The 26951-nt window shown below is 45.6% G+C and overlaps 1 protein-coding gene across 2 annotated transcripts in view; it reads left to right on the top strand.

The window, feature by feature from the left end:
• DDHD1 (DDHD domain containing 1) overlaps positions 1 to 21652 on the top strand; it is a 65008-nt gene extending 43356 nt beyond the window's left edge. For both annotated transcript variants that reach the window (XM_077783885.1, XM_077783884.1), the window contains 6 exons: positions 7875 to 8137; positions 9574 to 9649; positions 13556 to 13705; positions 14962 to 15214; positions 17627 to 17806; positions 20571 to 21652. In XM_077783885.1, coding sequence (XP_077640011.1) covers positions 7875 to 8137; positions 9574 to 9649; positions 13556 to 13705; positions 14962 to 15214; positions 17627 to 17806; positions 20571 to 20752 — 1104 coding nt within the window. In that variant the 3' untranslated portion in view covers positions 20753 to 21652. The remainder of the gene's footprint in view (positions 1 to 7874; positions 8138 to 9573; positions 9650 to 13555; positions 13706 to 14961; positions 15215 to 17626; positions 17807 to 20570) is intronic.
• The last annotated feature ends 5299 nt before the right edge of the window (positions 21653 to 26951 follow it).

Raw genomic sequence — 26951 nt, 5'->3', positions numbered from 1 at the left:
TTTGCAAGTGGCAGCCCCTCTCTCCTGCCAGGGGAAGCAGCCTGGTCCTGCTGGTGTCACAGAGCTGTCCCAGGGGCCCTGCACTGCTCATCTGAGCCCTCCCCGAGCCTGCTGGGTGAGCCCCTCTCTGATTTCAGCTATTGGTGCTTCTCCAGTATGGCAGGAAAACATCCAAAAGGTGCCTCTGACTGCTGGCATGTGATGTGATACCAGGCAGGCATTAGTGAATAATTGAGCACAGCCCTGTGAACATCCCAGTCAGGTTCAGCTGGGCTGTTGGTGTGGGAGAGAACTCTGCTGTGTCCTCCTTTGTACCAAACCCCTCTGCAAGCATTACCCAGATGTAAGAAAAAGCAATAAATTGAGATTCTGATGCACACAGGCCTATTCCTAAATGAACAGTCCTTTCACCTGACCTCGCTGGTCCCTCTGTGGTAACATAATCTTGGGTGTTAGTGTCCTCACTGGGGGACTTCCTTTCACATCTGTGTCACTGTAGCTTCATATTTCTTTAATAATAAATGGTTGCAGCAGAGATTAGAAAGACTAATTGTTGCATAGTAAATGCAGAGTTGTCACCTTCATTCTACTGTTAAATGCCTTTTTTTTTTTTTCTGGTCTTCCCTGTACTTTCTTGCAGGCTAATTGTAATTCTGTAAATTATTGATACGTGTCTTGGCAGAAAATGCCTTTAGTGCAGGATAAATGTAATTTTCATCCATCATCCCAAGGTTTCTAAGGATTTAGTGCAAATATTGCACTATGAAAGTGGAGAAACTTCACTGTCCACCTTAGAATCATGGAATAGTTTATGTTGGAAGGGAAATTAAGGATAATCTCATTCCAATGCCTGCCATGGGCAGGGACACCTTCCACTAGAACAGCTTGCTCAGAGTCCTGACCTGGGAATCTTCATGGTTTGCCCTTATATATATATATTTAAAAGGAGAATTAAGGACTAACCTCTTGAAATTTGGGACAAGTATTAACTTTTACCAGAGCTTTCATCCCTCTTGGATTGTTTTGCAATGGAAATACCATTCTCTTGTGCACTCCTTTCAGGAAAAAAAAAAAAAGGCAGCTGGTTCAGGTGTGTTTGAAAAGAAGATGGGAAGCAGGAAATTTTAAGCTGAGACTATTTCAGGGCTGGTTTTGTATATCCTGTTGAACGTAATAGTGAAGGAGCTGCTTGGCTGTTTTAATTAATGGCTGATTTAATTAATTTGATTGCCCTTGAATGTATTCTCAGCTTTATAAAGTCATTAGTTAGTAGCTGTGCCTGAACTTAAACTTCATCTTGAGCACAGTGACTTGTTAGAAATGGGTCAGACTCAGCTTTTCAACAGCAAGAGGGGTCCTGGGAGAGAGAAAGGATCCACAGATCCTTTTTGTGTGTCATCCCTGAGACAGAGCCCTTCCCATCTGTTCCCACAGCCACAGCTCAGCCTGGCCTCTCATCTGTTGTTGTGACACTCCCCTGGCATCCATCAGTGATTCCATCAGGGAATGTGACAACTCTTGTCTCCTTGGGGGTCAGCAGCCTCAGCAGCTCTGCTGGCACCTTCTCCTGGGCCACGGGGAGCAAAAACTCCTCAGCTTTGCTTTCCCAATCCTTCCCAATCCACCCTTGAGCTGCAGCTCCTCCCTTGGCTTTCCAGGACCCTCTTCCCCCTCTTCCTGTTGCTGCTGGATGGATTTCAAACCAGTTTGCACTTTCTCCTGAAGTTCTCCTGGCATTTGGGAAGAGCTGCTTGCAGAACTCGCCATTCCTCAGATCTCCTTCACCTTCCTGCCCCACAAAACCTGCAGAAACAATCCTGCTCTTCAGGCAGGAGGGAGTGCACAGGTTTGGTGTCCTGCACTCCCTTTCCATAGGTACCTGTCTCTTGTTTTTATTCTTTTTCAAACTGTTCATGTGGGAATATTGTTGAGTGAGGATCAGCACAGAGAAAGGAGCAGTGCTTAAGCTCTGTGTTACTGCTGTGCTCAGGTGCCAGCAGGGATTTTCTGCTCCTTGTTTTCCTGAAAAAAAAAAAAAACAAAAAAAAACCAAAAAAAACTAATTTATTGGATATTGAGAGGAAAATGCCATTTTCTACACTGCTAATTTGGGTGTGCAGTGGAAAGCCCCTTCAACCCCAACAGTCTGCCCCTAAAATGGACCAGGGGATGGAGTTCTGCATCTTCTTGGTGTGGGTCCAGGGGGAGTTTGTCCACACACACATCCCAATTTCCTTTTGCTTTGCCAGGAATATGCTATCCATGCTTATTTATGCTGCTGTCTTCAAGGTTGCTTTTCCTCAGAGGAGGTTGAGCAGCTGTTTGGGATGCTGGTGCTGGAATTCAGAGGTTTGGATTTTTCCAGCCTGGCACAGGATGCTGTTAATGCTCTGCACAAAAGGGCAGCAGCTCTGGATGTCTCACTCCTTCCACAATTTCATGTTCCCATCATGATCCAGCAGTTCAGGCTTGCCCCACACCCAGGAGGTGATAAAAGACATGATCCTGCTGCCCTTTTTATCAGTGTTCTTCAGCCTGAAGTGACAGGGACGTGTCACCTGACTCAGACTCCCCATTTTACAAAAGCCAGGCCTGTGCCAGTTCAGGATTCCTGAATGGATGGGGTAGGATGTTATTTTTTGATTTCTTGGAAGCCATGTGCCAGGCAGGCACGTAACTGGAATAGCAAAGGGCATTTTGGCCTCAGCAACTCCAGCCTCCTCCTTGGTCAGCACTCTGGTTTTTGGCTTCCCCCTGGAATTGCATGGCCCTCAGGCCAGCTCCCCATGGATGTGCATTCCTTACTCTGCCTTTAATTTGGTTTCTGAAGGGCAGAGAGCTTCTAACCTCAGTTAATCAGAATATGAGCTGCTGCCTTCTGAGCAACGTGATCCTGCAGGCTTGAGTTTCCTGCAAGGAGGATTTCTTGGCAAAACTTCAGCTGATAGAGAGAGATAATCTCAGAATGGTTTGGGTTTGAAGGAATCTTAAAGCCCATCTCACTCCAAACCCCTGCCATGGGTAGGGGCACCTTCCACCATCCCAGGCTGCTCCAAGCCCAGCCTGGCCTTGGGCACTGCCAGGGATCCAGGGGCAGCCACAGCTGCTCTGGGCACCCTGAGCCAGGGTCTCACCTCCCTCCCAGCCAGGAATTCCTTCCCAAAATCCCATCAATAGTCCCCTCTATCAGTGGGAAGCCATTCCCCCTTCTCCTTTCAATCCAGGCCCTTTCTTTGAAATATTTGAGTGTCCTCAGGCTGATGCTAAATGAGGGCCAGCTGGGAGGATGGGATTTGATGCAGCTTTTCTGGAAGAAATAGGAATTGTTCCCTTTGTTACAGTATTTGGTCTGCTCAGAAGCAGACAGGTAAAGGTGCTGCATTTCCTTCCTCCCTCTGGAGGAGCTGGGGGTGATGGAGCAGAGCAGCTGACAAGGAAAAACATCAACTCAATCCACTGCTGCCTTAGTGATTCTTTTGGGAGGTATTTGAGCTTGTTTAGTCTGTGGGAGAAGCCTCAGGAGGTGGGGAAATGGGTTGGGCTGATCCCTCAGGTTTAGCTTTTATATTTTTCACATCCTGAGCTGCTTTAGTGTGTGGGTCTGGGCTCTATATTATGGGATGCTGAGCTCTGTGCACAGAGCAGGGACACAAAACAATTCCTGCTCCAGCTGGGCACCAAGGACAAATGATCCAAACCTCAGCCCAGGAGCACAAACAGCGTGGGCTGGAGAGAGAAAAACCAGCAGGGTGGGACTGATGGGCTGGAGCTGGAATGGGACAATGAACTCCAAGGTGCCAATGGAGCAGAACTGATCCCAGGGAGAGCCCCGGGAGCGCTCGTGCATTTTGGGACCATTTTGGGTCATTTGGGTGCAGCCCTGGCTGGGCTCTGGTGCTGCCCAAGGTGGATCCATGGAGGAGATCCTTGAATAAATCCCTAATTTATTATTTAACTCTGTCCAGTCTCTGCTCTAGCTCAACCTTCTCAAGGCATCCCTTTCTGCTGACCCAGATGGGGCTGAACCCACAATCCCTAGCTTAGGAAACTCAAAGAATTTCCAGGCTTTTTTTAAGGAAAACCCTGTGGAGAGCTGGGATGGAGAAACAGCTCCCAACTGTCCCCAAAATGAGCTGGGAATTGGGAGGGAGGATGGAGGTGAAGAGCTGCAAAGAGAGAGAGGAATCTGCTCATGCTGCATCCCCCTGTTCCCACCATTCCTGGGAGGTTTTGGGTGATTCCTGCTCTCCTGTCTTCAGGCAGAACCAGAAATTGTTTTCAGGTGCTTCCCAAGCACATCATAGATCCCAAGGAGCAGCAGGTGCTGAGGTTTGGGGCTGGCAGGAGCAGCAGGGAAGGCACTGGGAAAAGGGCTGATTTCAGCAGGAATTCCTTGGCTGGAGCTGCAGTGGGAGCAGGAGAAGCTGTCAGCAAGCTCAGGATGAGGCACCCATTACCTCTAACCCAACCATGAGCTGCAGACATGGAGAAGCCACTTGGATGTCCTGGGTTTGAGAGGATGAGGAGGGAGGTTTTTGGGGGTTTTTTGGTGTTTTTTTTTAATTTATTTAACAGTGAACTTTTAATTAAGACCCTTCAGAGTGAGTAGAAAGTCAAGCTGTGCATAAAAAGATCAGCTCTTAAAAAATTCATCACAGTGACGCCGTTTAGGAGAGAAAATTTGATAGGCAGTCATATTTTTCATGTTTAAATCCAATGAAAAAATTCACTGATTTTAGGCAATGTAAAGCCACTCAGTGGTTTTAGAAGTAGTTTTACATTCATCTTTAGGACATATCAAGCTGTAACTACAAAAGATTTGAAAGCAGTTCATGTTGCATTTACTGGACTAAAACCCTGTTCAAACTTTCTTCACAAGTTGGAATATTTTATGCTTTTTAAGACTAAGAAAACAAATCAGGATTAAATCATAGAATGGCTTAGATTGGAAGGGACCTTAAACAGCATCCCCTAATAAATATTACTTTAATTTCATATACTGCTAAACCAAGCAGGTTTTAAGATGAGACTTTAAATGAATATTCTTTTTTTTTTCCAATTCCTTTTATTTTTCTCCTTTTTCTTCTCTTACTCTGCACCACAAAGGTTCAGTTTCCAATCTGAGGACTGGCACAGGACTGTTGGCAGGACACCAACACAAATAAGTGCTCAGTGCAGGTGGAGGGCTCCTGGTTTTGGCAGACCATTCCCAGTGCCTGGAAATCTGGAGCCTTTCCCACAGGAGACCTTCCACTCCTCAGTCACCTGAGGGATTTGGAGTTTAGGAATGATCCCTATCAGATGATTTGGTTGAATTCATTGCTTGGATTCTGGTCTGCAAAATTGTAAATGTGCACCTCTTTGGAAATCCATTTCTTAGTTATGCCCATGTTTGTGCTGAAGTTTTTAAGGAGGAGGAGGATTAAAAACAGGGCTGGACTCAGTGTCCAACCAGGATTTTCCAAGAAATATTCTGTTTTATGCCCTCAGATTGCAAGATCACATCTTTATAATGGAAATTCCATGATGCCAGAAGATTATCTACCAATTCCTGGCAGGAATCCCCAGACACTTTGATTTCATCTGATTCTTGCTATTTTGTTCTGGGTTTTAACCAAAACCTTCTTAAGTGGAGAGAATAGCAGCCAGCCACAGCTCCTCCTGATTGACATTTCCAGCTCTTGCTGAAACCTCTGCCAGTTCATGTGTGGAATTTTGTGCCCACAGTCTGTGCAGACCCAAATGGAAGAAGAGGCAGCATGACAGTCAAAAATACTTGAAAATGGGTGTTGTGATACTCCTTTCTGCAAGCTGCTGCAGGGCTCTGTTAATCATCTCACAGTGCTACAGGCAGAGGGTTTGTTGTGTGGATTCTCACCCAGTAAAATGTGTATCAAACACTGGCACTTCTGGTGCCATTCATATTTATATTCAGTAATGACTCAGGCTCTTGAAAAATCATGCTGAAATTATATGTTCCATAGCTTTAATTTCCTCTTGCTAGCAAGGGAATGATTTGCACTCTCTTGTTTGTCCTCCTCCCTGCCACAGCCTGGAAGCATTGCTGAGTTTCCATGCTGAGTTTCACAGGCAATGCTGGGGGTTTTTTGTTTGTTTGGTTTGGTTTTGTTTATTTGGGGATTTTTGTTGGGTTTCTTTGTGGTTTTTTTTTTGTTTGTTTTGTTTTTTTTTTGTTGACCAAATTCCATGGTTTCCAGTATTTCTCTCTTAAAATACTTTATGGGAAGCTGTACCTTCTTGTCCTACAGTGTAGGGTTTGGAGCAGATAAGCTTCTCAGAGACTCCATGAACATAGGACCAATGTTTATTTATTTATTTGTTTAGTTATTGCTGTAGTACTACAGGATTAGTCTGTGATGTTTAAGAACCATGTTGCACTCCTGCTTTCCCCAAAAAATCCCTCCTGGAAACCTATAACCAGAAAACTGGCTTTTTAAGCATTGTTTATATCAAATGTTCAAATTCTGGCTCTGTTTGTCTCTTTTTTTTGCCTGTTTTTACTCCTGTATCATCCTCTTACCTGAGATGAGGCTTTTCAATTTTTAGCAGCATTGTTTCATTCTGATTCCTTGGGAATAATTTCCAGCAGGTGCAGATGTAGGAAGAGAAGGAGGACAAGAAGCTGCCTCTCCTTTCAGGCAGTGGGGAGGAGAATGAAAAGCTTCATGAGTTCAAGCCTGTTTTACTGAGGCCCAAAAGCAATTTGAGGATATTTTCCCAGAACCCATCCAGGCTCTCACTGCAGTGTCTGAGCACATCCAATATAGTGGATTTCTCTCTTCCCAGTCCCCTGTTGCTCACAGGGATAAAGGGAGAAGGGGCTATGAGCTGTTTAGTAGGGGGATGCCAAGGTTATGGCAGAGATGTGATGCCTCAGGTTGAGCTTTTATATTTTCCCATTCTGTGCTGCTTTAGTGTGTGGGTCTGGGCTCCAGATCAGGGGGTGCTGAGCTCTGTGCACAGAGCAGGGACACAAAACAATTCCTGCTCCAGCTGGGCACCAAGGACAAATGATCCAAACCTCAGCCCAGGAGCACAAACAGCGTGGGCTGGAGAGAGAAAAACAAGCAGGGTGGGACTGCCTGGGCTGGAGCTGGAATGGGACAATGAACTCCAAGGTGCCAATGGAGCAGAACTGATCCCAGGGAGAGCCCCGGGAGCGCTCGTGCATTTTTGGGACCATTTTGGGTCATTTGGGTGCAGCCCTGGCTGGGCTCTGGTGCTGCCCAAGGTGGATCCATGGGGGAGATCCTTTAATAAATCCCTAATTTATTCTTTAGCTCCATCCAGCCCCTGCTGTAGGAGGCATCAAGTTGATTCCAGGTCATGTGTGGCTTAGGCTCCTTCCATCCTCCTCAAATTAAAAACGGAGCTGAACCTCTTGGTACAGGAGGAATGCTCTTCTGCTCAGTGCAGCAGGAAATGGAATAGAATCAAGCAAAAAGGGAAATACCACTGTGCCAGCAATCACTGGTGTGCCCGTGAAAACCAGGTGTTGCTCACCTCAGAGGCTTCTATTCACTACTTCAAGCACAGCTTGAAGTGTTTGAAGTGTTGAAGTGTTTCATGTGTTGAAGTGTTTATTTCTATGTGATGCCTTGGGCCGTGCAGTGCAGCAGGTTTTGGGTCTCCTCATGTCCTGTGTGGTGGCTGCTGGTGGCTCTGGAGGGAGGGATGAGCCTCTGGAGCCAGTGGCCATCAGCCAGACAGCTGCTGCTGGCCATGGGGTTGAGCTCATCTTCCCAGCCTGATTTAACAGGAGAGGGTCAGTGTGGGAGGGGAACATTCCTGAACATCCCCTGGAGCAACAAGACGTGGCTGCTAAACCCTCTGTGCTCACCCTCTTGTCACAGCTGGTGAAGGGGCTGCAGCAGGAGCTGAACAGGCTCTACTCCCTCTTCTGCTCCCGGAACCCCGAGTTCGAGGAGAAGGGAGGGAAGGTCTCCATCGTGTCCCACTCCCTGGGCTGTGTCATCACCTACGACATCATGACTGGCTGGAATCCAGTCAGGCTCTACGAGCAGCTGCTGCAGAAGGAGGAGGAGGAGCTGGAGGAGGGTTGGATGAGCTACGAGGAGCGGCGTTTGCTGGAGGAGCTCTACCTGACCAAACAACGGTAATGCCCCACTCCCAGGGATCAGAGGAGATAACACCCCCCTGGAGAACACCCTCTGGGTGTTTCCACAACCCACCAGGGCTGTTATCTTTGGTGCCTGGTGTTCTTCTGCTGGGGCTGGGTGATAAATGCTAAACACAGCACTGGGAGCTCTGAATCCACACAGGCTCGTGGAGCGGTTTGGGTGGGAAGGGATTTTCAAGATCACCCAGTTCCAACCCCCTACTGTGGGCTGGGACACCTTCCACTATCCCAGGGTGCTCCCAAGTCTCATCCAGTCTGGCCTTGGGCACTTCCAGGGTTGGGGATTCCGTGGTGCTGTGAGACACCCATTAGAGAATCTCAAATTAGCAACATCAGTCATTCAAGCGGCACATGACAAATCATGAATCACAAGCTTTTGGTTCCTTCCTGAAACCAGTCTGAGCATTGGTGGTGCTTGGGAAGCATTAATAGAGCATCACAGGCTTTTGGTTCCTTCCTGAAACCAGTCTGAGCATTGGTGGTACTTGGGAAGCATTAATAGAGCAGCAGCCCTGCTGTGGTGAGAGTCAGGATGTGTCTCACTAGGGATGGGTGCAGGATGTCTCTGGCAGCTGCAGGGCTGGACTCAGTGCAGGATTGCTGAGAAAAGGGAAGTTTAGAAACCTAATGAAGTGTTGCAGTGATAAGATGACCCTTCAGGCATGTCACAAACATATAATCAGGGAGAAATGGCCACTTTCACACTCGTGCTCCAGCTCCTTAGGCATCCTCTGAAGTGCTTCCAGAGAAATCCCAAGTTTCATTTGACACTGGCACTTCTGCACAGAATGAGTGGCTCTCCCTTCAGTGAGCAGTTCAGTGTGAAATGATGGAAAATAGACTGCTGACACCCTGTAACCTCTGGAATTCACTGGGACTGGGAGCACTTTTGCCATCCATATGTGTGCTTTGCATTGTAGCTGCCTTTTAATTCAGGCCAACTAGAAAAGCAGGTGAACAACCTTTTTTCATGGGAGCTGAAAGGGTGGGACACCATCCTCCAGAAATTCCACCTCCATACAGAACTCCATAATGCCCAGACCATTTCCTATGGCTTTGTTGTTGTTTGGGGGGGTTTAAAACCAAATAAAGCAGGTGATTTGGCTGCAAAAGCACCATGGATATGGGAGGTGAGTCAGCTGCTCCTGAGGAAGGAAGGTGGGCAGATGCTTGGGGTGGTGAACAGGGGAATTGTCATGTGGTGATTGATTCCTTCTGTGGCCAGAGAAACAGGATTTGATTCTTAAACAGACACTGATTCTTAATCAATGGAGCTGCTCCAGGAAATACTGACACCATCACTCTCTCTTCCCAGCAGACAAAACTGTTGGACCCCACAGGAATGCCTGTTTGGATCAGAGAGGTTAAAGCTGCATTTTTTATTGGATCTCAGAAAGATCTCTATTTTCTAGGTTGAGGGAGATAGAAGAGAGGTTACATGAGTTAAAGGCATCCACCATATCAAAACCACCTGTCTTAAAATTTAAGGTATGTATGTTTAAGAGGTTTCTGCTGAATTTTTCTGCTTGCTGTAAAAATGCACCTGCAGTGTGTCTCATTCTGCTTACTTTTATTTTTTTCCCATGTCTCTAGAGGTGATTTTGGCAGAATAATTTGGATGTTGGATGAAGTGTGTGTACATATATGTAAAAATGTTGTTATATTCATAGATTATTGTTATTTATTGCAATTCTATATTTGTAATATATTTTGAGCAACCTGGTCTAGTGGGAGGTTTAAAAGGTCCCTTCCAACCCAAACCATTCTGGGATTCTTTTATATATGTTTATATGAAATTATATGTAAATATATATGTAAATGTCTAGATTGTAAATATCTTTAATACCTAAACCTAGTTATTTTATACACGCACACACAATTCTGTGGGAAGGTAAAAACCATTTGGCTGATTACATCAATCATATATTTTAAACAGTTTCACTTCTACTCCACTGAATAATCCATCTTCCTTGGGGACTCCTTCTTACATGTCACATTTCTGAGCAAATCTGATTGAATTTCCTCCAGGAGTGGATTTTCCCTCCAAATTATTCTCCTCTGACAGTTAGCACACTTTCAATCTCATGAAGCAGATTGCTTGCTAATCAGCTGTGCAAATTGCTAGAATCCCTTATCTTTGGGAAAAGGCATTTTCCAGCTCCTGGGTGGGATGTGCAACACTTTCTAGTTGCTCAATTCCATCCTGAAGTATTAAACCGTAAAAATGTGACATGATAGATGAGAATAAAATGGATTATTGTTTCTTAACTTGCCATTTTTCTTTCCTTATGGGTTCAGGAGGGCTTCTAGAAGCCAAGGTCAATGTTGAGCCATAAAAAAAGAGGAAACCAGCCATAATTCATGTTGTCACAGGCTTTTCCTTTTCATCACTGCTTGAAAGCATGTGTCAGGCTATTATCTCTCCCATCAAGGAAGCTGGAGTCAGGCTGGTCTTCCCCCAGCTCTGGGAAAGATAATTCTTCACTCAGTTGGTTTTAAACTGAGGGGTTTTTGGGCAGTTGCTTTTTAGATGGAGAGGGGGAAAGAAAGGGGGAAGAAACTTTAGATAAAGATGACTTTATCTAGCTAAATTGGTGAGCTGCATCTGTAATCTTGAGGCATTTCCACTGCAGTTCATCCTTTTTCTTGCCCTTCCTGGCAGGGAGATGTTTTGTTTCTGTGGAGCCTCACCCTGGTGACTCCCATGGCTTGAGGCAGAGCTCCAGAGGGAGAAGCTTTCCATGGAAATGATGGCAAGGGAGGATTTCAGCAGAGTGGCTGCAATGGGATTGCTCATCAGCAGACCAGTCCAGCTCACTGAGGGTGACTGGTTTGTTGAAAGAGAGCAGCCTTGTTCAGAAACCAACCACCCATCCCTTGGCTCTTCATGCCACCTCTTCTGGGGACTGAAAAAAAATTAGGGTTCCCAGGATGGGACAGAGTCACTGGTGCCACATGAAGCAGAGTTGAGCTTGATGTTGAGCAAGCACTAAGTTGTTTTTGGCAAGACAAATGCAAGAAGAAATACAGCAGCTTGCTTGGTGCATGCTTAATATTAGAGAAAATTAAATTATTGACTTCACAGGGAGGAAAACCCCCACAAAACATGAAGATATGGGGTGTGTTGTACTCTAATGAAATATTGCACAAGCCACCAGAGTGGGAACTTGAAGGGGAGAGATCTTTTGTCTCTCTTCCTCTGCTTCTTCTCAGGTGGGATAATGGAATTACCTGCTGGACCAACAGGAACAGTGGGAGTTAAAAGCAGAGCCAACACCCCGTTGTAAATTTAAGATTTAGAATCACAGCCTTCTCCCCACCAGCCTTGTAAGAGGAATTGGAGTTAAAGGGTGAGGGGAATGGTGTGACACCAACCCCTTCATGCCTCTGCTGTATAAAAACAGGAAATTCTTTATTGTAGGATGAATTTCAGCCATGGTAGGGAAGAGGAGAGCAGCACGTGCCTCAGTTGCTCCTTAGGGCTGACATGGAAATCCATTTAAATCTGGCTTTGCAATGTCCTGGCCCAGAAGACTTCAGGGTTCCTCAGCACTTCTCACTCAGCCAAGGCTGCAGAAGCTCCTCTGGAGGAAGGTCCAGCCTGTACCTCGTGTCCCATGTGAGGCTCTGCTGCCTTACTTCTGGTGACTCATTCAGCTTTTTTTTTTTCACTTAATTATAAATACTGCAGAGCTAACTTGAATGGATGAGTGCTTGGCTCAGCTTCTGCTTAAAATACAAATAAATTCATTAAGTCTCGTGTTTATGAATCATAACCAGGAGAGGAGTTCTCTCAAAGGTCATTGCATAAACACATCTCCTGTGTTGTTGAACATTTACAGGAAAATGCCCCACTCCTGATTGCAGGAGAAGCACCAGAATTAATAAATATTTTCTAGAAATATTTTGATCTTCTCTTCCCACTAGGTTTTGTAATACAGCAGCCTGATCTTCATCCACCTTGTAACAGCACTGACAGTCTAATGGCTGCAGTTTAAATGATTTGGGGTTAAGAATTATAGAATTCAGGTTGGAAAATACCTGTCCAGCACTAAACCATGTCCCCAAGGGCCACATCCACATTAAATCCCTACAGGGATGGGGACTCCAGCACTGTTTATCAGTAGAAATGATGGGACAACAGTGGGACAAAAGCCACACACCATGTAACCACTGAAACCAATTACCTTTTGAGGGTTTTTCCAGAAAAAACATAATTGTGCCTTTCAGATCCTTGACACAGGAATATCAGATGGACAGGGTTAGAGGTTACTTAATAAATTTAAAGGATTGCACTGGGAATGTCTCTTCCTGTTGCGTTTGAAGATGAAAAAGCTTTTTGTCCAAGCTGCCAAAACACAAGATCTGTGTAAAACTTGGGCTGAGGAAAGGAAAAGTGCTTTGCACCAAGTGACAACTTTAATGACAGAGCAGTGCTGTGCTGCATGGCACATGGAATAACCATGCTGAAGGTCTAATTTTTACTTTTTCCATCAAGTTAGGACTTCTTTTGGAAGGAAGGGGGATGGTACCAGTGCCAAGACAGAGGAGGAGGAATGTTTTGTGCAGCACTGGAATCCAAGAGATGAAAGGGACCATTATTCCTATGCCCTCATTCCATGTGCTGACATACAGGGAGGGCACATGGCATTCCAAGGATCCCCCAGCAAGAATTCAGCAATTTCTCTTGCTGGCTGAGCATCTGACGATGGTAAAATTAATTTTTCAAGTAAGAAAATAAAGGTTGAAAGGTAATTTTGACTTAGGGACATGTCTTTTACCACTGAGTTTTCCATTTGATGGCTTCAGGAGGCGATGCCTGAGGGTTGCTAGTGGGGGGTCAGAGTTGAATCCTGACCTTAGGGTGGTTGTAGTGACCCCAAAATTCAGGTTCAGAGACTTCTCAGATGTGGCAGCTCAGATTTGCTCAGTTGGTGTTGCAGGCAGGACTTGAGAGCGAGGTCACAGCAGCTTTGGGTGACATCAGAGTGTCCCAGTGGGCTGTGCCTGCTCCTGGGACTGGTGGCACTGGGGCCAAGCACCATTCTGTTCACTCAACACCAGCTGTGTGTAGCAAGAAAATCATGGAGAATTTGATTAGGATAAGAATGAGGAGGTCTGGGAAGCTCCAGGAGAAATCAGATTCATTTCAAACTCTTCTTGCTCCATCCTTTCCAGTGCTGGTGGAGCACTTTGAGTTCAAATATCCAACTTGATTTCTGGTATTAGCACTCTCAACAAGCAGCCAAGGGCAGTTTAACCTTCATTTATCAACGTTTGGACCAACCAAGACTTTGAGTCCTTTTTGAAACAAAAAAATGGAGAGAGAAATCAAATCCAGCCATGTTAGGAAACTTCTCCATCCTTATTAACATGGGTGAAATCTGTCCCCAGGTTGAGAATTTCTTCTGCATGGGATCCCCCCTGGCAGTGTTCCTGGCCTTGCGTGGGATCCGTCCCGGGAGCAGCGGCAGCCAGGACCACATCCTGCCCAGAACCATTTGTAACCGCCTGCTGAACATTTTCCACCCCACAGATCCAGTGGTGAGTCTTTCATTGCCCTCTCTGGCTTTTTTTTTTATTTCACCTTGCCTGCTTTTAAGCTCTGGGGTAATGTGGGATCTTCAAAGTGTGTGAGGCAACAGCAGTGTGTTCCAGCAGAGGGTTATTTGTTAATGGTTATTATACAATGGCTTGGGGTTTGGAACTGTAGAATTACATTTCCTACAAATAATTGCTGTAAATAACATGTATTTTGTTTCTCTTTTCATAATAATAAGCATAAGATTTGGGATTATTCTGATTCTTTTTTTTTTTTTCCCAAAGAAATAATCCTTTTTCAGACAAGGATTTTGTTTTTAACTTCCAATAAAACATCATCTGTCCAAAGATATTTCTGCTGTTAAAGAAGGCTTCACAAGCAGTTTACAAGATAATATAGAAAAGCAAAGACTGATTGTTTTTTTTTCCAAAGGATCCTACAAGTAAAAGTTTGTTGATAGTATTTGGGATTACTGGTGTAGCTTTGCCTTTTCTTTATTCCACAGCAGCCAATGTTGGCTGTTGCCAAATCAGTTACTGGACCTTTGATCTGCATCCCCTTGGTAACTTCTCTGATGCACATTGGATTTGGAATTTCATGTACAACAGCATTTGGGGATACTTTCCTATTTAAAGTAGCTGAGTTTAAGTATATTCAGACTTCAATCCAAACGTGGTCACGTTCAGCTCCACCTACTCCAGAATTTTCCTGGATTTTCTGGGACAATAGCTTCTACTCTGCAAATAATAACTTCACTTAGTTTTAAAATAAAGAAATGCAAGATGCTTTTCTACATCTAAGTGGACAAAGATACATAAATAATCAGCAGGAAAATATTTTTTAAATAAACATAACTCATGTTTTCCACAGGGATCAACAAAGAGCCATCAAAAAAAAAAAAAAACATTTACATAGCCAGTTCCTGTTTATTGTGTTAGAATCAGCTGAACTTCACATGAAGTTTGTTCTCTCAGTGAAACCATCTTGTGTGTTGGTAACAACGTGGAGTACAGGTGTTGCAGAGATGTGCAAAAGTGAGCTCACTGTGCAGCTGATAAATCTTCCAGGCTGTGAAACTAAAAGTGAATCACACCATAACCCCACCACTCTGTCACCTTCTAGGCTTTGCTTAGGAGAGGTATTCTAGATTTGAGGATGGAGGGAGCTCTGGATGGGAAGAAAAATAGAGAATTTTTTTTTTTTTTCCCCTCAGTCTGAACTCCAAGGATTGATCTTTGCTCCGATTTCCCTTTTTCAGGCTTACAGATTAGAACCCCTAATCCTGAAACACTACAGCAACATCTCACCCGTGCAGATCCACTGGTACAACACGGCCAACCCCCTCCCTTACGAGCACATGAAGCCAAATTTCCTCCACCCCAGCAAAGAAGCTACCTCAGCCCCGGAGCCCGAGAGCACCTCGGCGGCGCCCAGCCCCACCACGTCCCCGGTCATGGTGCGGCGCCACTACGGCGAGTCCATCACCAACATTGGCAAAGCCAGCATCTTGGGTAATGTCCCCTCTGTCCCCTGGGCTGGGAGGGGACATTTCGGGTAGTTTTGCCAGTTCTCAAAAACTACCACCCAGTTCTTTTTCTGCCTCTGTTTGGGTCAGGGTTGAAGGCGCTGGGGATGATATTTGGCGTTCAGGTTTGTGTTTGTTAGTTCTGGTTGTGTTGCAGGTGGTGAGTTCTGCAGCAGCCTGCTAACAAGCTGCAGAATGGATAACTGTCTTTCTATATATATATGTCTTATAAGGCTAAAATATGCAATTAAGAAATGACACCTCAATTGTTTTCACTTTTAACCCAATAACCAACCACTCCTGCCTGCAATGTGGATTTTTTATCCAATTACACAAAACCACCCAAACCCATGGAGAAGAAGAAGGACCAGCCTTCACCCTAAAAACTCCATCTTGCTTTAGATATATTACTATATTCTAAACCCTTAAACTCTGAGTTTTCCACCCTGTGATATCACACAATTCTATTCAAATCCACCCCCACAATCCCAGCTCTGCCATTCCATTCTGGAAGCTTCTCCACGGCCTCAGGTCAATGCAGAGTTCTCCTGGGGGTCAGAGTCTGTCAGCACAGAAAGTCTGAAATTCTCAGCATCCACAGGTCCAGTAGGGAATGTCACCTCTGTCCCTGGGTGGGGATGGGAGATCTCAGGGAGCTTTGCTGCACCCTGGGGTTGGGGTGCAGTCCTAAGGAAACTCGGCTCTGGAAATGGGATGGGAGCTGGCGTTGCTCACCTGGAGAAGAGAAGGATCCAGGGAGACCTTGAAGCTCCTTCCAGTGCCTCGAGGGGCTCCAGGAGAGCTGGAGAGGAACCTGGGACAAGGGATGGAGGGACAGGACACAGGCAATGGCTCCCACTGCCAGAGGGCAGGGATGGGTGGGATTTTGGGAAAGAATTCTCTGTGAGGGTGGGGAGGCTTCTCCTTTCCAGAGCAGCTGTGGCTGCCCCTGGATCCCTGGAAGTGCCCAAGGCCAGGTTGGACAGAGCTTGGAGCAGCCTGGGGTAGTGGAAGGTGTCCCTGCCATGGCAGGGAATTGAAACTGGGTGAGCTTTAAGCTCCCTTCGAACCCAAACCATTCCATGATCCTATTCCTGTCCCTTGCACAGAATCAGAGAGTGGCTGAGGTTGGAAATGACCTCTGGAGATCTTCAACTCCCAAAATCCCTGCTGGCAGAGGATGGTTTCAGTGAGTTCTGTGGGTGTCTGGCTTGGTTTAATCCCAGCTGACATTGACTTTGGAATAAAAAACAGTTTACTTGCACTGGACTCCAAGCTTGGGGGAGATGATGCAGTTCATGCTATTGCTGCCTTATTTTTGTCTGCCTTATTGAAGTAACATTCCAGTGATTTAACAGTTTCCACTCTGTTTCATGGGGAAAAAAAAAAACTAAATTAAAGCTTGTCTTCTGATTCCATTTTCTGGTATTGGCAAAGAGCAGAAAAATCACACCATGTAACTCATTACAGTTACCTTTAACTCATGATTCTACAACAGGAAATTCAGGCTGGTTTAATATAAAGTCTGTTCCTTTCTGACTTTCTGAGTCAAAATAAGCCCTGGTTTAAGTGAGCTTAAATTCCCTTCACTGGAGCTTATACTTGATCATGCACTTGCAGTTTTTGTTGACTCAAGGCTTTTCTTTAGCTCTTTGCGTGGGATTTGGGAGAAGCCTAGTGCCAGGAGTCTTCCCAATCAAATAAGAATCTAAAAGCAGTTTTTCCTCAAGTAGAAATATGTGGTATTTCAGAGCAGAGTGGCTTTTTTTGGGGGGGGGGGTTTGTATAGTAACTTTAATGTCCATGAGGTGGCAGCAGAGTCAGGATGAAACAGGACAAAACTACTCTTAACTTTTATATCCCTCTTCCTGAGCAACCAAAATAGCCCTTCTAAAGGATGATGTAACATTTTTAAAGGTCTGTTAGGGCAATGGACCTAAGAGAATAATAAGAGAAATAATAAGAATATAAGAAATAATAATAATAATATAGTAATAAGAGAAATAATAAGAGAAATGTCTTAAATGTGCTATTGGGATTTTAGGCACCAACATTGTTAGAAAGCATTTTTGTCTCACTCTTAGAATTCATGAAAGAGGAATCACAACACATCCTTCAAAGTACCAGATTTCTCTCTGCAGATGTATTTCATGCATCTTTTTTTTCCCTCTAAATAAAGCTTCCAAATTACAGCTTTTACTTCTACACGAGATGAGTTTGGGGATAAACAGAGCCCACTCCAGTCAGATGTTCCCACCCTAGGAAAGCACCAGGAGTGTTTCCCATCCCTCAGCTCTAATTAACTGCAGCGCTGCAGGGACTTTAATTTGCAGGGACTTTAATTTGCAGTTTGATGGATGCATCTTGGGTTGTTTTTTCCCCTCTGTGCTGGGTGCAGGAGCTGCGAGCATCGGGAAGGGCCTCGGTGGGATGCTCTTCTCCAGGTTTGGCCGGTCCAGTGCCACCCCCCAGACCATGGAGACAGGAAAAGATGGACCTGAGGGGGATGACAAGAAAGCCACGACTGTTGGGACCCCACCTCTGCCACACAGCAGCTCGGGATTCCTCGAACCCACAGGTGAGTGATGCCTGTGGGAATCCAGGGCTTCCCTCTGGCTGCCCTGGGACCCTGGCAGGGGTCAGGAACCCCCTGGACAGAGCCCCCAGAGACACTGGCTGTGATCTCTGGCCATGGAAAAGAGTTTTCAATCTTACAGCATGAATTACCAGCTCTGAGGGTTTGATATCAGTAATAATTAAGTGTGGCACGGGTGCAAAAGTAAAATTTTAGGATTCTAGATTAGGGGTCCAAAGGGGACAAGATAGAGGAAATTGGGTGTGCCTTGTCCTTTTTCTCCTTCTTCATGCCCTCCATGTCTCACTGTGGTGTTGGCATTTTTCTGTTGGTTCAGGCTGGGGACACACTGTCCAACGTAGGTGACAGATATTGGCACGTTCTTGTAAATCCAGCCCAGGGAGTTTCTGGTATTTAATGTTTGTCACATCCCACTGAGGGCAGAGCCCCACACGCTGCCCTGCAGGACAGAGCTGGGCAGGGCAGCAGAACATGTGAGAGATAAACAGAATAAACAACCTGGAAACCAGCACAGACCAATTATGGCTTCTGCTTTGGCAGCGGGGCTGACAGACAGAGACTTTTACAATCTCAGAATCATCAATAGCACATTTCCCACCCTGTGGATCCAGGGAGGGAGTGGGGTGGGGGGCTGGAAATGCCATAACTGCACATGACAGGGTTTGCTGTTGAGGGTTTCTCATAAAGTGATAAATCTTAAATACCAAGGCCAGCTGGGACAGGAATTGGAGAAACCTGGGATACTGGAAGGTGTCCCTGGCCATGGCAGGGGTGAAATGAGATGATTTTTAAGGTTCCTTCCAACCCAAACCATTCTGGGATTCTGTGAATCTGTGTTCCTGGGTTGGGTTGGAAGGGACCTTAAAGCTCATCCCATCCCACCCCTGCCATGGCAGGGACACCTTCCACTATCCCAGGCTGCTCCAAGCCCTGTCCAACCTGGCCTTGGACACTCCCAGGGATCCAGGGGCAGCCACAGCTGCTCTGGGCATTCTGTGCCAGGGCACCCCCACCCTCACAGCCAGGAATTTCTCCTCAGTATCCAACCTAACCCTGCCCTGACAGTTTAAACCCTTTTTTTCCACCTAAGCTCCCAATTTCCCCATATATTTCCCATACTGAAGCAATCTGGTTTTTAGGACACGTATGACTGGAAACAGCAGCTGCCCTTGTCCTGATCTGAACTGCTCAGAACAGAAAGTGCAATTTTAACAGCTGGGTTTTTTTTTTTTTTTTTTTGAAAAGCATAGGTACTTCCTCTCAGGAAATTCATCCTTGGATTTATTTCTGAGTTCCCCCTTGGCACTGCTGCAGGACACAGGGGGTTTTTTTGTGATTTTTTTTTTTTTTTTTTTTTTGCAACTGAGAGAGTCACAATGATGGATTGCTGTCTGTTCATACTAATTGCAACAGATAACCTGTCTGAGTCAGTGTTTGGGGGCAGGAACCTTTGGGTTGGACGTGAGGGAAGTGGAGAAGCAGGACAGGGAACATCACGGAGCTGCCGAGGGGATCCATTTTGGGAGGGGTGGTGGATTGGCACACTGAGAACTTCCTGCATGGATCCCACATCCCTCCCTGCTGGAAACCCATCCCTGCTCCATAGAAGGAGAGCGTGGAGCAGGGGCTGGGAGCTGAATGATGCAATCCCCACCAAAGGCTCTGCTGGCAGAGGCTGTGCTGGGGTTTGGCTCCCACCCAAGCTCCCGGAACGGCCTCTCCGAGTGCCCTTCCTGCACAGCCACTGGGGGTTTTTTTGGATAAACTCTTCTTCTTGGAAATGACTCTGCTTGTCTGCTGGTGTCCCAAGGCTCTGGCTGCCTGTCCTTGCTGCAGAGTGGGGCTTGATGCTCCTGGGGAGGCAGGGAGCTCTGGCCCTGTCTGCTGGTGCTCGTGCGATGCTCCCTTCCTCTGCTCCTCCAGCCAAGAATTAAAATTCCTTCCAACTGCCTTTGATAAACGGCTGCGTTTTTGCCTCAGTCTGGGGCTTTGGCTTTTGTAGCTCAGCAGGCTTTTAGGTTTTTTGGCTTTTTTTTTATTTTATTGCTCCTCGTGGAGAATTTCTGACCGCTGGAGTGCCTTAGCAATAGGTTAACATTGGCCCAGTTAAAATGCAGTGGTAATTGCTTTGGATGTGGCATTAATCAAAGCAGCCATTGAAATAAAACTGCTGAAATGTACTTGGAATAATTAGGATATTAAAAGGGCAGAGCTGTGGAGGGATGACTTTGCAGGAAGGGCTTGTAGTATTGGGTGTAGTCTCCTTGTATAGACACTAAAAATGCAAAAAATCCATTTATTTCCAGAAGTTTCCTAGTGGGGCCTCAGCATTTTATGGCTATTTCTCTGTAGTTATCATAACAAGTATAAATAAATATATTTATAGAGTTACTATAAGGAAAACAGCTGCTTGAAAAAAACTATCTTTTCCCAAGTTGAGAATCACAGAATCATTCCGGTTGGAAAAGACCTCTAAGATAAGAGCAGAATTAGTTTCTTTTCTTTTTGCTTTTTTTTTTTTTTTTTTAAATCTGAACGCAGCACCACTCTTAGGTTTGTGCTAAACGCACGAGGTGCATTAAAATGTATTTCTGTATTATGAAATCCTGATTTAGTTGAGTGCCCTCTGAAAGGTAAACACGGAGAGATTGTGCTGTTTGTCCAACGACAGAACCAGCACCCGAAACACTTTGGTGTTCTTGCAGCTCTGACATCCCTCTCCTTGCTTTTCTCCTTCATTTTCCAGTGGAACTGGAGCACAGGATCGACTTTGAGCTCAGGGAAGGTCTCGTGGAGAGCAGATACTGGTCTGCAGTCACATCCCACACTGCTTACTGGTCATCTCTGGATATTGCCCTTTTCCTCCTCACCTTCATGTACAAGCAAGACCAAGAAGAGGCTGACAAATCCAGTTTAGACACCATTTGAATTTTTGACTGGGGACAAAAGGAAACCTCAAAACCCAGTGGCACAAAGCGGATGTTTGACTGCAGAGCTGCAGGACCTGTGGCACGCAGGTTTCAGGTTCAAGTGCATGTTTGGGGGGGGTTTTCCTATTTCTAAAGAGGAGAGGTTATTTGTATTTCAAAGCACTTTATAGTTTTCAACGTTTTGCAGTGCTGAATTAGACCTGAAAGGATTCCAAATTCCTGTCAACATGGACTGTACAAAGAGCCAAGACAGCATTGTAGCATCCCGTGAGCAGTTGTGCTTGGGTGACATCCTTGTTAATGACCATAATTGCTGTTTAATTCATGAAAATATTTTTAAAATTAGTGGATTAAAGAAAAAAAAACAAAAAAAACAACAACAACAAACCAAACTTAAATTTATTTCCATTAACAAAAAAAAAAAAAAACATGTTCAGTACAAACCTAAACCTGCCATGTGCTGATGTTTTATGTACCTGTGAATAACAAGCAGTGGTGTCATTTTTCCAGGACTTTATTCAGCTCCACATCCAGTTATCCCCACATTGGAAGCCCATTCTGACTGCTGGCTTCTGAGGGCCTATCCTACATGACACATTTAGAAATTAATGCTGAACAGGAAAAAAAAAAATTAAAAAAGCATGAGGCAAATATTTGAAATACTGTAATTATAATTTATTATTCTCTCTAATCGTTTCATTTTATTCCAGTGTATAAAACATTACTTTTTTACTGATTTCTTTTGACATAATTTAAGAACCACATTTATTTTCTACAGTGTTAAGACTTTTTCTCAGAAATGCATATCTTTGTACTACTATTCAAATGAATATATGGACACTGTGGCACACTTTAAGTATTTTTTCATTAAAAATAAATATTTGTGGTTTCACACAAATGACATCAGTCACGTTCTTCTCAGAGGTAAGTGCCTTTGCTTTTTCAGGTTCCAGGGTTTTCTCAGGCACACGAGGTTGGTTTGCAGAGCATCCAGCTGTCCTTTGTTTACCATAATTAAATCCATACATGTGTGTGTTTGTATAAAAACATATGGATGTGTATATTTATGTGCAGGGGGAGAGACGGCACCATAAAATAAACTTGGTGAGGCCTGAGAATACCAACATTTAGATTAGGTTTGTATCTGAAACTAATTCAGAAATCAGGAGGGAAGTGTTGGGATGAAAGGGAATAATCTCCAGATAAAACACCAGAGGGTCATTGCTGAGATTTTAGAGCAACGTGGAAGGCTCTGGAGCAGAAAAGTTGGATATTTGCCCTCAGAGCTGCCTCTGCCTGAGGGATTTATGATCTGGATGGCACATGTGGGAGCTGCAGAGCCTAAACTTGAATTAAAATAGCAAAAAAACTCGGGCTGTGGTGTAGGTGAATCGTTGTGTTCTCAGTGTAAACAGATGTGGCAACATCAGCCCTGAGCAGTGGCTGGAGTGTGGAAACCCCCGAGTTCCCTGCCTGGGGGGGAGAGGTGGCTCTTCTCCCAAATTATATTTATTTGGGCTGCTCCTTCTGTGAAAGAATTGGGAGTTTGGATTCTCTGGGAATCCAGGGATTTGGGAATAATTCTGAAGGGGGAAAAACAAAGAAAAAAGGGAAGGGAGGAGTGGAGGGGAATGGGAAAACGACACAAACAGCACTGCAGTGAACCAATATCCAACATTCAGATGGAGGAAAGGAGCTTGCTTCGGTGTGGATCTGTGAAAAACTCCATCTGGCCTCAGAGAATTGGAGCTCTCCTGCCTGACCTGTTTACCCTGGTGGATGAGCAATCCCAGGAAAGGAAAATAAAATAACCCCCTGAGAGGAGGAAGCCTCTGCTCCAGCAAACAGCCTTGTGTTTACAGGACTGGGCTCTCCAGATAAGTTGTTTAATCAGCTCCTCCTAATGAGGACAACTTCGACACAAAAAGGAGAATCTCCTTTTATATTTAGAACGTGCAAAACATTTCCAAATGTGCATGGTTGGTGTTTCAGGGCTTTGAGCTGGGTTGTGGTGCTGCTGCCTTCTCCCTTTCCGCCACTGGATCCACCCTGGATCCTTTTTTAAGGGCTGTAAACAAAAGGGGTTAATTCCTGCCATTCTTGTGGTCTGTGGAAACCCTGCTGTAGTCCAGGACATGTTTCAGATTTATGGAATAGCTGTTCCCCTGGCCTCAGAACGTGCTGGTACTTGCTGACTGCTCTCCATATAAGGGAGGAGAATCCGACTTTTAGGTGCGTGCCCCTTGGAAAATCGGGGAGAAGGCAGAGCTGAGGAGTAAATCATATTGCTGGGAGGGGAAGGGATAATGAGAGCCAATACCTGATCATCACTTTGTGTTTTTCATGAGTTGATGGGTGTGTTTATTTGTGATTCTGTCCTAATTAGCAACTTCCTGGACCACCAGCTAATCTCCCCAGCTAAATTCCGAATGTGAAACACACCTTGAAAGAATCAATGGAGATTCATTCTAAATTGTATGCAGAGATGTTCAAACAGCCTTTCATCTTTTTAATCCTCAAAAAGTACCCCTCATCCTGCTGCAGAGGTGAAATCCTCTTTGCAAAGCAGCTGCTGAAGGTGGTGGAAGGGTTGCCCCATTTCTGGTGCGTGGTGCAGCGCAGAATTCAAGTAGGGTCACGTCTGCTGCTTCAAACTTTCTGCTCAGATGCTCTGTGTCATAATATGGAGCTGGAATGTCCTGGCTCCCAGTTACTGACTTGTTTTCTTCTGCAAGGACGATGTTGAGCTTTCCAAGCTGTGTTGACTGGTGGTTTTTCTTGAGAAACCAAGATAAGGGCAATGTCCCTCACTGCTGTCAGTCTTCTGCCTGATACCGACCTGTTTGCCAAACTTGGCCTTGATGTCTTTGTCCAGCTTTGTTGCTTACAATGGTTTTGCTACAAGGTCATTTTTGCAGATAATGAGCATGAATTTTATTCTTTTTCTTAATTCTGTCCCTTTGCTCCTAATTATTCTGTCCTGGTTCTGCTGCAGCTTCCTCTCCATTTGTATTCACTCCCTCCCTGCTTCAATGCCAGAGTTTCTGGAGTCAGACACTCTTTGCTTTATTTCACCATGGACAGTCTGGCTGGCCAACTTCAATTATTTTATCTCCTTTCCTAATTAGTATTATCAGGATGAGCTGAAACATATTTCACATTCCCATATTTTGCCTGGTTGCCACCTGGTTTTCCTGGTTTCCTGCTGTCCTGGTGCTCCTTTCCCACGTGCTTGGCTCTTGAGCTGACTCTGCTGTACTTGAATCATTGGGAATTGATTTTTTTTTTTTTCAAGCTGAGTTCATGAATCACTGTGTCAACTGTTTGCACTGAATTAGTTAATGTATATTTGTGTGCCCTCTGCCAGGCGAGTTAATTTGGGATCCCTTATTCCCCCTTTTTCTGTTATTAGCTTGGAGATGAGATTTCTGCTTCCACAAATCTTTATTTTCTGCTGAATTGGGACTGCAGGTGATTGACCTGTACAGGGTCACCTCCCCAGGCTCTGCCAAACATCTTCAGTCACCACCAGAAAGCTTTTACACACCAAGGCCCAGTTCAAGCTGTATTTAATAGTAATTTTCCTCCAAAAAAAAATCCCCACCATTTCTCTTGGTTTGACTCTTCCCTCCCTCTTCCACAGGTGGTTTTTGTGCTTTTATCTCTTCCCCAGTGCACTCCAACACGTTCTCAAGTGCTGGGATTTCATTCCTGCTGGAATCACCATTGGTTTCATGCTTGTCTGAGCATCCTCAAGATTTTTAGGGGAAATCTTGGAACCCCAAGAGAAATGTCCTGCTGTTGTGATCCCCCAGTGTTCTGCTGAAAGCTCAGCACCAGCAGATCCCATCTGGATGTGTTCAGCTCCCAGGATGGCTTTGCAAAGTTCTCTCTCATTTGTGCCGCTCTGGCTGCTGCTGTCAGCTCAACCCCAGCACTGACAAAGCTCTTTCTGTCCTTGTCAATGAATTTTGGCACTTCAAGCCAGCACTGGGGCTGGGCTGGGCTCTCCCAAGGCTGATTCCTTGCTCCTCGTGTTTCTCCTGCATCCCTGGGGCCTCATTTGACCCCCACTTTGCTATAGAAATCCAAAGTTTTGTGTTTCCCTGCGTGCCTTTGCAGAAGCTCCAAAACTGCCAGCACAGCTCAGAGCGTGTCAGCACTTCTCCTCTTCCAAGAGAATTCCCAAACCAGGGAGAGAAATACCTGGAAAAGTTTCAGGTCACCCTGGGGGTCAATGCTCTCTGGTGCCACTGGGAAGCAAATTCCAGCATCAGCCTTTTCCCCTCTCTCCCTCTGCAGCTCTCCAGCAAACCTTGGCCACTCCTTCCCCTTTGGGAAGTGAGAAGCTCCCTGCAAAAACGAGCTGTCCCACATCTCTGGTGGTTTTGAAATCCTCCATGATTTATCCAAAAAGAGAGGGGTTTCATTTGATGATTCTGCGAGCATCTGCCACAGATTAACTCCTCTCTTTGTTTCCTAAATAAAATGCCAGTTCTTGCAGCTACACTGCCCATTCCCTGGGGCCTCGCTGATTGTGGGCATGGACAGAGAATCCCAGAATGGTTTGGGAAGGGACCTTAAAGATGATCTGACTCCAACCCCCAGTGGGGCTGAGATGGGAGAGGGGAAGTCCAAATTTCTCCAGCTCATTCGAGCTCCAAGGACCCCACGTCCAGTTTGTTGTTCTTGCTCATTTTATGGCTCTTCCAGTATCTCCAGAAAGTCAGGATCTCATCTCAGACTGATCCCAGACTGTGCCCTCAAAGGGCAGCTCTGTCTCACCATTTCACTGCTCCATTCTGGTTTTCTGTTCCTGTTCCTCTGCCTGCAAAGCCCAGACTGGTTGGAAACCAAAGCCATGGGAAGAGGGAAAGGAGAGCAGCTCTGCTGAGCTTGGATTTGGGGTCTCTCTCACCTTCCCAAAGCTAAAAATGAGGTTGTGCTGCCACCAGAGAATCCCAGGATGGATTGGGTTGGAAAGAACCTTAAAGCTCATCTCATTCCATCCCTGCCATGGCAGGGACACCTTCCACTACCCCAGGCTTCTCCAAGCCCTGTCCAGCCTGGCCTTGGACACTTCCAGGGATCCAGGGGCTGCTCTGGAAACCTGTGCCAGGGCCTGCCCACCCTCCCAGCTGAGAATTTCCCCCCAGTATCTAAACCAAACCTTCTCTTGTGGTTTGGAGCGGGGCTGCCCCAATCCCTGCCCTCTGTCACTGTGAGTCCAGCTGGGCAGGAACAGCCCCCCCTGCTCCCGGGACAGGGGTTTCCTGTTGGAAATGCAAAATGGCAAAAAAAAAAAGAAACCTCTGAAAGATGAGAAGAGGCAAAACATGCACAGATGTTTTATCTTCCCACCTTTCCATCCCGCTCCTGCTGTGCTCAGCTGAAAGTCCAAATGAGGAACATCCATACTTTGAGTCTTACAATGCCAATGGCCTGCTCTGATGATTTTCCAGGATGTTTATGACTGGATTATTATAAGTTTGGATTTGGATAAATTTCTGGATTTGCCCGAAATTCTCACATTCATAATGACTTTTAAGTGACCAGTACTGAAGTATAAAAATAACTTTGATGTACTTTCAGCTTTGCTAGAAGCACTTTCAGTATGGAAATTTAAGTTAGAGTAATTTGCAAAGAGGGACAGACCACTTCCAAAACAAACTCCACTTTCTAGGACAGAGGGGAAGGGTTTTGAACAAAAAAAGGAGAGATTTAGATTGGATATTCAGAAGGAATTCTTGGCTGTGAGGGTGGGGAGGGGCTGGCACAGGGTGCCCAGAGCAGCTGTGGCTGCCCCTGCATCCCTGGAAGTGTCCCAGGCCAGGCTGGACAGGGCTTGGAGCAACCTGGGATGGTGGAAGGTGTCCCTGCCAGGGTTGGAGTGGGACTGGATGGTTTTTAGGATCCCTTCCAACCCAAACCTTCCTGCAATTCTATGATTCCATCTTCCAGTTGCTTCTTTACAGCCGTTTGTTCCAGCAATCCCATCACCACATTCCACCGGTATTTTCCCAATAGTTTCACAGCTTCTGGGCTCTGTGCTTTGGACAAGGTGAGATCCTGTTGGAAAAGCAATCCTGAAGGAGCTGGGACGTGGCCCTGGTGTGTAACCCTCAGTGCTCTGCAGGGAGGGCTCACACTGAGACAGCAGCTGAATATTTTGTGTTTGCAAAGCCTGTTCAGATGGG

Source organism: Lonchura striata, chromosome 6, assembly GCF_046129695.1.
Source record: "Lonchura striata isolate bLonStr1 chromosome 6, bLonStr1.mat, whole genome shotgun sequence".
NCBI lineage: Eukaryota > Metazoa > Chordata > Aves > Passeriformes > Estrildidae > Lonchura > Lonchura striata.
This window is presented reverse-complemented; position numbering and strand designations above follow the sequence as displayed.